The sequence below is a fragment of the Cyclopterus lumpus genome, chromosome 9, assembly GCF_009769545.1.
Source record: "Cyclopterus lumpus isolate fCycLum1 chromosome 9, fCycLum1.pri, whole genome shotgun sequence".
NCBI lineage: Eukaryota > Metazoa > Chordata > Actinopteri > Perciformes > Cyclopteridae > Cyclopterus > Cyclopterus lumpus.
In genome coordinates, this window is record NC_046974.1 from 14220661 (window position 1) to 14232982 (window position 12322).

At 40.4% G+C, this 12322-nt stretch overlaps 1 protein-coding gene across 1 annotated transcript; it reads right to left on the reverse strand.

Annotated features, from left to right (window-relative positions):
* Nucleotides 1-55: 55 nt before the first annotated feature.
* On the reverse strand, nucleotides 56-5052 carry ccnh (cyclin H). The gene is made up of 10 exons (XM_034541230.1): nucleotides 4883-5052; nucleotides 4660-4784; nucleotides 4436-4558; nucleotides 4047-4120; nucleotides 3452-3665; nucleotides 3168-3331; nucleotides 2769-2839; nucleotides 2534-2639; nucleotides 396-459; nucleotides 56-314 (listed from the first exon to the last, which is right to left on the reverse strand). Exons 2-10 carry the CDS (start codon nucleotides 4774-4776, stop codon nucleotides 288-290), a joined length of 960 nt encoding a protein of 319 aa, XP_034397121.1. The 5' UTR covers nucleotides 4777-4784; nucleotides 4883-5052; the 3' UTR covers nucleotides 56-287.
* Between the last annotated feature and the right edge of the window lie 7270 nt (nucleotides 5053-12322).

The window sequence follows — 12322 nt, forward strand, 5'->3', positions numbered from 1 at the left end:
GCTTGGTTGCTTGTAAAGAATAATCTATTATTCTGATTAATCTGCAGAAACAAGACACAATGTAGAAAAATATCTTTATTCCTACTGCAGAACAAAGGCAAATCCAGGACTTTTAATATGTTGTAGAAAAGTAAATATAACATGTACACTTATGCAAACTGTCTTTGACTCTCCATTGTATTTTCTGTAACGACATGGTCATCCAATCGTGACAGTTTAATATTGGAATAAACTGTTGGTATACTAGAATAATATCTTTAAGTCCCAAACCATGTTGGGGTAAATGCTCATACCAGGTCTTCATCAGTCCATTCCTGCAATGAGAAAAAAAAAAAAGTAAGAATGTAGTTTAAGATTGTTTGACTGTCGGCATGTAATAGAAAATATGGTCTCACCTCTTCTGTTAAACGAGGTTCTTTTGATACATGACCATCATCTTCATACCCTCTCTTTCGTTTGCTGCAATACAAAAGTAGTTTTACTTTGAGCAGATAAGTCAACGCGTGACAGAATTACTGTTGTGAATATTTCATAATCAGAACTCTTTGCGACCCCTAACTTGGTTAACATTGTTCCTGACATTCACTGTTTGTGACCAAGTCCATTTTCAACACTCATTTAGGAAAGTAATGTGGCCTCTAGTTTCCACTCCACCTTCATGATCGCCATTGGTAGTTGTAGTTTCCCATGACTCTTCATTTTGACCAGTTCACGCCATGCACCAATATGTACATACATGGCATTTTAATTAACACACAATAAGTGATTGTCCAAGCGTGGGCCTTTCACAAACATGTACACTTTATCTTACAGGACAGAGTGCACCATCATGTCACTGGCTGCTGCCATCCAGGTAATGTGAGTTTGATAGATTTCTACCTGGGAATCAAAGTGTGGTAGTCAGACCACACAACCAGCCAGCCTCATCCCATGAGGTGCCCTACCGAAGACTTACGGCAGTTTGTATTTATAAGCATGTGGCCTAGATTCCTGGCAGTTCAAATGCAATATGGCTGTTCTCCGTGGGAAACCACGCGCTGCATATCTGAATACTGTCCTTCCAAATCCCTTCCCAAAATGCTCCAGACACAGTGCGTTGAACTGATGAAACTTTGACAAGAAGTCTTCTCGCATAAGACCGTGAGATGATGTCTATGAAGATGGACCTAAGATAGTCAACAACATGAATGTCTGAACTTCTATTATCCTGGTATGCATGCCACTCGGTTAAGATTAATTGACATGGAAACTAGACAAATGTGGCGTCCTGATCAGCCACTCCTTTCCTGGGATAAAACTTGCCAGGATGACAGGGGAGGCCATCCAAAGCATTGAAGTAGCGCTTTCTGCCGTCATCAGGGAATTTAACACAGCACCTCTCTCTAAGATGACACAAGCCTTAACTCCTTTCTACGCACCGCCCACGTCACCTGGTTTTAAGACAAGCTCGTTCTTCATTGGACGAACTACCACGCAGCACTGGAACCACTTGTTAGATTTTTATATGCTGCTTTGTTTGTTGATATTATATACTTAGACTTGTATAGAAGTATAAGGTGTTTGTTTATGATCTAGCTGAACAGAGCTGAAAGATGGTCTGAGTCTGTAGGAGATATCTGTAACCTGTCCTGTGCATGTGTTAATCCTGAATGGATCCCTGCTATAGAGTGTGGGCCTACATATATGCTGCTCTAACAAACATCACCTGAACCCCCACTAAGCCTTGGGGGTTTCGAAGCTTTCTTGCATTTACAGTCTTGCCATCACAGGTGGCTTTTCAGAACACTTCTGCACCGACTATTTTCATATAGATTCATCCTGAGAAGTCATGCCATGCACAGATTTATCACCTTCAAAGTCATAAAGGGTCGGCCCTGTGTGCCTCCTGATGACTCGAGCCGCTGCAGAGTCTGAATCTGTGCCTGTCATAGCTCAAGAGTTTACCAAACTGTTTACTGTAGTTGCACTTAAAGATACCACGGACCTCACCAAGTGTTAACAGACAGCTGGCGACAGGTAAATGATTAGCCTAAAAGTCTCCTCATCAGCGATAACAATATCAGCTGTGCTACATGGTATGGATGATGTAGGTAGGAATGTGGCGTGCTGTTGTACTTCCTTTCTGTATTTCATACAGCTGATGTGTTCCTTTTTATTTTTCTACCTGATACTGAACCTTGAACCTTTTGCATCTTAGATACGACAACCTGGCTAAAATAAAACTGTTACTATGTATAACAACAGAAAACTTGAGTTGCTTACTGTGGGTGATAGAAATGACATCTGATCATACACATACCTGCACCAATACACAACACTGAAACTCAAAATGTGCTCAGAATTACACAACACTAGTTCTATCTAAGGACGAGATAAAATAAATTGCATTCGGCACTCTCCTCCACGATAATGTCCCATATTCTGAATTTTAATATGGCAGTATATCGTGTGACAATATATTGTTGTTCTCTCTGATCATCGAACATCTCTCAAAGTAAACATGCACGAGTAACTTCATCTCCTTAATACTTACTTGCTTGAACTGGAAAATTCAGCATGAATCCTCTCCAACTTCTTTTTGTAAGCATTTACCTCCTCCGCATTAGGAAGTTCATACTTCCTTAGGAGGGTTTTCATCTCTGGATGAACACAGAAAACCTTTTCTTTAATCTCAGATCAGACTTGTTCCGTTACAAACAGTGCAGTGAAGCTCAAGGGGCTCAATATCACCATCTTGTGGTGTCAAGGGAAAAGTGCAGTTTACTCACGTCTCATTGAGTCGTACATCTTTGAGAGAGTCTCTTTGTCCTCTTTCAGTCGCAGACATTCATTCAGGTAGCTTGGCATTAAAAAAAAGAAAAAAAGATTAACATTTTCAAACTAACTACTTTTTTCTTAAGCGAGTTTTCAGTTTAGGGGTTTTGTTTTTATTCTGGGAGAACATATTATTTGAATTGCTCCACAAACAAATAAGTTAATGGTCATCCAGTTTATTATTTAATTAAACTTAATTATTACTAAAATCTACTTTTCAAAATTCAAACTTTGCATTTACTTTGGTTTATTTGATAAGGGACAGTGCACATTAATAAAAACATTTCTGTAAATCTGCCAGAGTTAGCCAAGAGGCTATTTTAATCTGTAGTCCCTTGTTTTAACATGCGCACCTCTCCATACTGAGACCAGCTCTCGAGGCGCTGTTCAGAATAGCTGTGAGAGCAATCTGAGATGGGGGAAACAGCAGTCCTGCGTCTGTCATGGCCGCCTGCGTCAGGAAGTCATCTGCATTCTTCCTCAGTGACTCTGGGTTCTCCAGGGTGGGGTACCTTGTCTGAAAGAAATAACTTAATTCATTGAGACAGGCCAAAACATCTGAACTACTAAAAAAGGAGCTAGATTTGGACTACGAGTACAAGAGAAATATTTGCAGCTCTCTCTCCAGTCCACCTACTTTGAGGTCAATAAGCAGGCCCTCCATCGGTCTGTAGGGATTATGGACCACCAGGTGAAAGTTGAGTTGTTGGATAAGCAGCAGCTCAAACTCCAGGATTTGTTCCAGAACCATTTCCTGCCCTGCCGGGGTCTCCTGCAGAAGGTTGCCCACAAACTGGGTGCTGGAAACGTTGAACTCATCCACTTTACAGGACAGGTATGCACAAGTCAGCCTGGAACCAGAGGTTCAGGTCAGAACGGGCCTGAACAATATACCTTTCCAGCAGTTTTGGTGCAATAGTTGGATTGCAAAAGATATGAAGAAACCGTAATCGTTTTAAAACAAAAAACGTATAGCAATTCCTAAACTTTAAACCAAAGAAAGGAACTCATCAATTACTTATGATTGAGTTGAGCCTGAAATGAATAAAACACTGAATAAACTGTGTCACTTTCTAATATCACTGTACTTTATGTACTTGCATTTACAACAAATTGAGTTATTAAAAAGGCATCCCAGCATTTACACAGTAAATCATATTTGAATTAAATAATTGGATTTGCAGTTCGCCCACCCAACACACATATTTCCCCACAAACATATCTGTACTCACATGATAATCCTAGGGTGGTACTCCATAATGGAGTTGTTCAGGTAGAATCTTCTGAAGTACATGATGGCTGTACCCTGCACAGGTGAGACACATGGAGGTCAGATAGGCCACAAGACCCAAACTAGAGGAGTTGGGAGGCGGGGCTAAAGGAAACGTAGAGCTATTAATACGGAAGATCAGAGCAAATTCATAATCTGAGCAGAGCACCAGAGTTTTGAAGTTAATTTGACATAGTTTGTGTGACTTCTATACCCGGAAGTTAAACTTTTTTTTAGAATGAATGCGCCACTTTGCTAGAAATTAACAAGGCCCTGTCTCCAACGCTGTATGCAGTTCTCTTTACACACATATGCTTGTTCCCACACAGAAGAAACAGCGTACACACGTACCACAACGGACTTGGGCATTACAGGCTTGAAAGCATTGCAGAAGTCCACCATCCTCTTCTCATAGTGTCGGAATAAAACGTCCTCCTCGTGACGCTCCAGGAACTTGGACTCACTCACCGCCGGCTGTCAGAGGAGGTGGAGGTGGAGCGCACTGTCACACATGTGCCCGCTGCGCTTGTTATGTTCACGTTTGGTGTTATGTTTTACGTGTCGTCACAACTTACCTTTCCACTCTCAAGTGTATTGTTGCGGAATTTCTGGTTGGCCATGAATCTCTTCTTCTCAACATCGTCTTCACTTAGAAAAATCCAGTGTTTCCCCTGTGAACTTTTGTGGAACATGGCTGAATCTGCAAGAAAAGAGGGGCACACAATGAACCGAGACAGAAAATAAGAGTGAACGTTGGACGGGACGTTTTCCGGTTCGCGGTAGCTTCAATTAACATACTTTATTTGTAGTCCATTCAAATACGGATAGCGGTGACGACGGCAGTGACGTAGTCGGGCAGCAGGTCGGTAGCTGTGTTCAAAACAGACTCTTTAATTGCACGCGGAGCTTCAGAATCACTGTCTTAAAAATAACAAACAACTGATGCGCGTCGCAACTGTCTTGCGTCAAAGTTGTCCCCTTGTGATGACGTATGACATTACCGTAGTTTAGGATACAGTGCGCACAAGAAATATTTTGCAGGAGGCTTCTAGTGTCCTTATATCTGCGATACACCTCAAAGCAATATGAATATGAACATAGTTATGTATTATAAAGATAGATAGTAAAGAGGCTTTTAAATACAAAGTGTTCATCGGTGGAAAATTCCTTTTTTATAAGAAAGGTGTCTGACATAAAATGTCATAGAATAATATTTCATAAAAATATAAAAAGTAATTGTATAGTATGTTATAAAAATGCCATAAAAAGTCAACGTATGTTATTTCACTGGGAAATGGCCTGTACTTTTTTTAAAGCACTTTTCTAGTCTTCCGACCACTCAAAGTCCTTTAACACAACTTGTCATTATTCACCCATTCACACCCCGATGTCAGTGGTCAGGTGTAAGGTGCCACCTGCCTATTAGGAGGCACAGTTAATAAGTGTCTTGCCCAAGGACACATCGACATGGGCTGGGTGGTGAAGTACCAGTCCAGCACTGATTTTGGTCTTTGGTCCAAGTACTTTTGGGGAGAGTACTTTCTGAATGAATTCACGTGTTCAGTGCGTATGACTCCTGGCCTCAACAGAGTGTTGTCCAGCATGATTACTCCTCCAGCATTAATGTCAATGTCATCATAATGTCCAGTTTCTCCACCCCTGTTGTCGATGACATGTATGCACCTTGTGGATATCTTCAAGTCTCTCATGATGTCCTTGATGTCCTGTATACTGAAAGAAAATATGAGAGAAAAGTTTTTAATATATAATATATTTATTGGCATACGGACAACAGTCGAGTATGAGGTTAAATCATCAGTTACTCAAAATCATAGACATTTTCTATACCTATTCAACAGGTGTGAACTGAGTTCTTGGAGCAATGACGTAACTATTAGTATCTTCAAACATGTTCTGTAATACAAGACAGTACATGTCTGGCTGGAAAATGCAATTACACTCCAAATATACCTCCAAATGAGATTTCCACCTTCTTCAAATGGGATGCCAAGAGGATGGCAGCCCTTTTAGGGTTGACAGCAGTTGACGAGAGGGTGGGCTTGAGTGGGTGGGTATGTTAGAAAACAAATAACATATTACAGAAACATAATCATTCAAATATAAAATATATTTTCATTTGGCTGATGCTGTTTCCAGCTGTGTAAAGAAGGTAGTGTTTTTCATGTCCACCTCACCTCATCTTGATGTCTCTCCGTCCAATCTGATGCTCCTCCCACAGCATTGTGTGTCTTTTCTCTGAGAACCAACAAAAACAACAAAAGAGATCCTTAAATGAGATGCAATTTCAGCGTCAAGTGTTCATTCATGGTAATAGCACAAAAGAATAAAAAAGAAGAACTTCAGAATGCTTTCAGAGTCATAAAGGGAAGTATTTTTTAACACCCCCAAGAGCCTGATGCGCCTGGTTACACTTCTCACTGATGTTATTATTTATAGAGACAAATTAATCTTAAATTGGTGGATAATTTAAGTATTTTGCAGCTAGTGGTGTTCATACTGATATTATAGTACAATAAGATTAATAGACCATTTTGAATTATATTTTAATTTAATCTGATGATCAAACAGGATAATGTTAATATCATTATAAATTATATACACTTTCCTAATGCAACATTGTAATGAAATATACATAAGTCCGTAAGTGAAAAACTTAGGCTTGGATTACAGCAGACTGATAGCAGATGACTACAACTGGACCACTTGTAAATGATGTCCGATATTCAAGATATGAGAAAATTGGTGAATGTTGCCAGTTCCTCGAAATCAATAACACAAGAACGAATCTGTTTGTGCAGTGGTGTCTATTACATACCATACTCTACTGTTGAATTTTCAAGAAGACTATAACGTAAAGAGGCCACTGAATTTAAAATATGTTCTATGCTTTGATACTCAACAACTTTAAGGTTCACACCGCAACATATCTTACCAGAGTATGTATAACAGCATAATTTACATTAGTGTAATACACCTTCCAGTGCTAATGCTAACTATACCTTCTATAAAAGAGTGTTTCTGGTAGTATAGTTTTCATTGCCAGTTGTGTTGGTGTTTTTATTTGTCACACACTTGTAGATATGCGGCCTTAATGGATGACAAACGTTATACAGACCAACTGAGACAACGTCTTCTCTGTCCTGAAGGTCTAAGGTAGAATGTTTTTTGATAGATTTGATCAATTCATTCGAATTCATAGTTTCAAATTAAATCTGCCACCGCTTCCCTGAGCTCCAATAGTTCATAAACGTACGGGTTCTCTTCAGACAGGTAATATCAGGCAATATGCGCTAGTATAAGGGAGGAGTTCGTTCTCAAAAAAAGGATTATCTCTATCGTAACATTCCACAGGGCATGCACAATAACATGTTTGTTCTTACAAATTAAGAATAATTACAGGATCAGATGATCATAAGATCTGATCTTGTTATCTCGTGGATCCAAAACAAACTCAAATGGACAGACAGGCAGACAGACAGACAGACAGACAGGCAGACAGGCAGACAGACAACCAGGCAGACAGACAGACAGGCAGGCAGGCAGGCAGACAGGCAGACAGGCAGACAGGCAGACAGCAGCAGATGATGGAGAGGTAAACAGTGCATGCTACACTACACCAACTGTATCTGAGAATTGTTTGAGTGAGTTCAAGAAAAATTCAATGAAAGTACTCAGATCTCTTAAGGAAAAGTAATGTAAGATACTCTGTTACAAGTAGAAGTCCTGATTTCAAATGGTACTCAAAAATAAAAGTACACAAGTATTATCATCAAAAATGTACTTTAAGAAAAAAAGTAAAACTACTCATTATGCAGAATAATACATATTATTGTATTATTATTAGTGCGTAAATGTGCATCATTCTTATGTTGCAGTTGGTAAAGGTGGAGCTCATTGTATCCACTTTATATACTGCTGGGTAGTTTAATATGATAATACATCATTGTTTATTAGTTGGTAATATATTTTGGAAATAATCTGAATCTGTAAAGTACAAACTCACAGATAAATGTAGTGCGATTAAAGTGTAATATATTCCTCTGAGATAGTGAAGGGAGCATCAAATGGAACTTCAGGTACTTCAGTTAAAATAACTGTTAACATAAATACAGTACATGTAATCATGTAGTATTCTGTTTCTACTCAATATACTAATCACTAACTACTAATATTTTTTACATGACAATTCATCTGGGAAGTATACAACAGTTTTCGTGGAGCACACTTTTTCAGGATTAAGACATTCTGTGAATGCCAGAGTGCATACAAATAAAGTAAATCAAAGTAGAGCTTGTTCATTAAAAATAAATATTCCAGGGTAGGATCTCCAGACCCCCAACAGAGGCTCAAACAATCAAATGAGAGCCTAAACGAGGCTTCCTCACAGATAGAGGCCTCCATTGCTGCGCCAGAGCCTGACCACCTGGATGAAGCTGCGGAATAATATGCCGCTTCATGGCCGCACATTCCTGGATGTGGATCATTTTAGATGGAAGAGCACAACAGGAACTGAATCACACGGTACGTTTAGACGGAGCGACTCAACCCCCGCCAGTGGTACCGTATACCGTCATTTGCATAAACATGAGTAATTTATGAATAATAAATGCCCTTGCGTTCAGCGGGAGCCGTTGATTTGCATATCACCACAGCTACAGTTTTATTTCCTTAGTGCGGTGTTATCATGAAGTCCTTCAAGCCTGCATAAACCAGAATCAAAGAAATAATGCTTTAACAGGTATGTGCTGAGGACTGTTTTATTATCTTAATCTTCTTTCTCTACGGGCGGAAACGATTTTAACTTTAATGTCTGCGCTCCGTCTGTGATGTGCTCGTAAAACGCTGCAGACGTTCAGTGTGCGCCAGTCTTACATCTGCAGATCTCCATCGCGTGGTCTTGCCCTGCAGATTGCATAAACATGAAGTGCCGATGCATTATTGATGAGACCATCGCAACGTTTACTGTATGTGCGCCCGCGTGTGCGCGCACTGATAGGGCGTATAATGTTTGCGTGCGTGCGTGACTGACTGACTGTGCGTGTATATATCTGTGTTGTCAGTATAACCAAACACCTTTCCTTCGATATTTCGCATAATTCCGCAGTCTGGTAGATGACTTTGTTTTGTCTTTTTTTTTATCCTGTTTATCCTGTTCATATTTTTGGCAGCAATGAGACTCAGTCAATGCAGCATGCAGTCTCTTTACTTAGGGAAGAAATAGTTGGATGGCCCTACTAACACAGAGGCAGCGAGTAAAGATATTTATATGTGTGTGTGTGTGTGTGTGTGTGTGTGTGTGTGTGTGTGTGTGTGTGTGTGTGTGTGTGTGTGTGTGTGTGTGCGTGTGCGTGTGTGTGTGAGAGAGAGAGGTGGTCTGCAGAGAGAGAAAAATGTTCGTTTAGACTTGTGTGTCTTTGACTAAAGGTTGTGCTTATATAATTTGACTGGCAGTGTTTAATGAGAAATCAGACTTGGGTGATTTTGTGGCATCATGATCAGCTGAATGATCTGCAAGCCTCCCCGAGTCTCATCCACACCGAGTCAAGTCTGCCCTCCTGTGTGTTATTTCTCAGCATTTGAAAACATTACCAGGGGAATTATTGCAATTCAAGGACACAAAGTCAGCCATTGACCGACGAATTTATGCTTTGTGAAGCATCACCTTGGCTTTACACATCTTATTGAACAATTCATGTTATATGTTGTGGAGAAGGAGAAGAAACTTGAGGTGGATGATAATCCCCTTCCCGTGGCCCACCTCCCCACCATCTCATCTCTGAAGTTAATTTCTTGTATGAAAGGAAATCATTTGAAAATAACCCTGACAATGATGCAAATGATTTCTCTGACCAATGAGCTTGCTTAATCTCTTTTTCTCTTCTCCAATATTCCCCATTTTTGCTGTAGCGTTCAATCCATTTCAGCTTCACACACCAACAAACGCGATTAAACCCTGATTCCAACTCCCTACGTGTGCATATTAATTATCCTGCCCCCACCCTCACTCACACACACACACACACACACACACACACACAGACACACGCACACACAAACACACACACACACACACACACACACACACACACACACACACACACACAGCACTGCGGTTGCTGTGACAACCAGGGGTTGCAGTGCTGATGTCAGAGACTCTTTCAAGGACACTAATGCAGGGGCTGGGTCAGGTGATGTACGACTGCTGGGCATCGGCTAACGCCCAAGAACAAAATGGCCGTCATCCCCCTTGTGTTTTTTGCCGCATGGGAGAGTCTCTCTTTGAGCTTTAAACACAAGAAGAAGTGCACCTGTGCTTGCCTGACACTTTTTTTTAATGATATGTGTGATAAGGATGTTGTGGAATATTCTCAGTGAAATTGGTTTGACCAAATCGCATCACAGAGCTGAGCTGTCTGAGCCCCTTAGAGATCAGCTGCCTGTCTGAGGACTTTAGAAAACTCCCTGGCTATTTAAGTGCATTCTCATATGTGTGTGCCTTCATGTTTGGATGTGTCCGTACATTGGTTTCCTCAGGTTGGCATTAAGCAGCCAAGGTCCCCCCCCCCCCCCCCCCCCCCCCTTTTTCCATTCCCCCTCCCCTCCAGACATTCAAAGCTCCCCCACCCTCTCTCTCCCCCTCTCTGTCTCTAATTGAGCTTTGTGTCTACCTCCATCTCCATTCAAATCCAGAGTAATTTGCATACTGCTGCCGCACGCTGGACAGCTCCCCAGCTGTACAGTACAGAACTAAATGAGGAACACAGACCCACTTTACGTGACGTGAATACTAAGCAACCAGGAAAGACATTTCCCTGTTTCCTGAAAATACAGCTACCGGAGAGATGAGGGGTAGAGAGGAAGCAGGACGGTTGTATCAAATCAGTGCATTCAGAGCGAGACAGGCATGACCAGTCTGAAAGGAGACGCTGATGTAGAAGAATAATTTAGTATTTCTAACAAAACAAGACATTGCAGCAGGTATCAAATACTATAATTTGACATAAAAGTAGACATATGATATATATATTTATATATATGGGAAGGTCGTCATAAAAGCCAGTTCTAAGTACAGTACATGTTTGTATTCAGACTTAAATTATTATTATGCGCTCCAACTTGACCGTCATTTCAGCATTGTTTTGATAACGCAAACAGGGTTTAGAGGGTTTTACCCATCTTCTTTTGGGTACCAGTCTGACATGATAATTTCTCCCGTCTGGCTTGAATATTGCCAGGTTTAATTTGTACCCAGACTGGCTTTTCTCTGGCTTCAGTCCTGTGGAGGCCTGACCCTAAGCTCTCTTGCACATTAGGATCAAGGCATTTTAGGGACATTTTTCTTGAGTTCGTGGAGACACGATGTTGTATTTTTGATGCACTCCAACCACACTTAACAGAATATGTTAAGCACACCCTTAATGGGAACCTTAAACCGCCAAGGCCAATTTTCATTTCTAGCATATTGGTAGGGATTTGGGACATTTCTACTCATTTCAGTATTCAATCAAAGCCATAGCTTCAGGGAGAGAAAAAAAGGTAATGCTCTTGAAGGCAAATCCAACTATCCTTGGTTTAAATGCATATCATTTTTTTCTCCAGAGTAAGACCAGTGAGAATTGTGTGAAATGTAATGAACCATTTACATTTACCTTGAAGACAAATGCAAACGGTGCAAACATGTTTTGAGATTTTTTCCCCTAATGAGTTTGGATGGAAATGTTTTTTTTATTTAACAAAGTAACTTGTGTTAATTTGTGAATGATTGCTAGGATTTAAATCACTGGGGAGTGAAACACCCACATCGTGCTCCATCATTCTGAGCACCCTAGCTTTGATTGAAATGCAGAGAAGGGCAGATAGAGGGATGTTTAAGTGCAGCCATTCTGGTAAGAATCTTCCAAATGACCCTTTATATCAACGTGCAATGTCTTCACCTTTCCCAACAGCAAGGCCGTTTGGGTGAAATGGGTGCATGTACAGTGTGCTGGTAGCGTAATGGTCTGTTGGCACTTTTTTCCCCCAAAGAGAAAGAGTGTATGTGTGTATTTTAGACGTGTTGAGCCGCATATTGTGTTTTGCAATTATTTGGCATATCTTTGTCCTATTAAACATATACATTTAATTATTTGTACTTATATAATTTTCTATCGCAATTGCAAAGCTAAAAGTGTGACAATATATTACATATTTTGGTTCAAAAAAGTATAAAATAACACA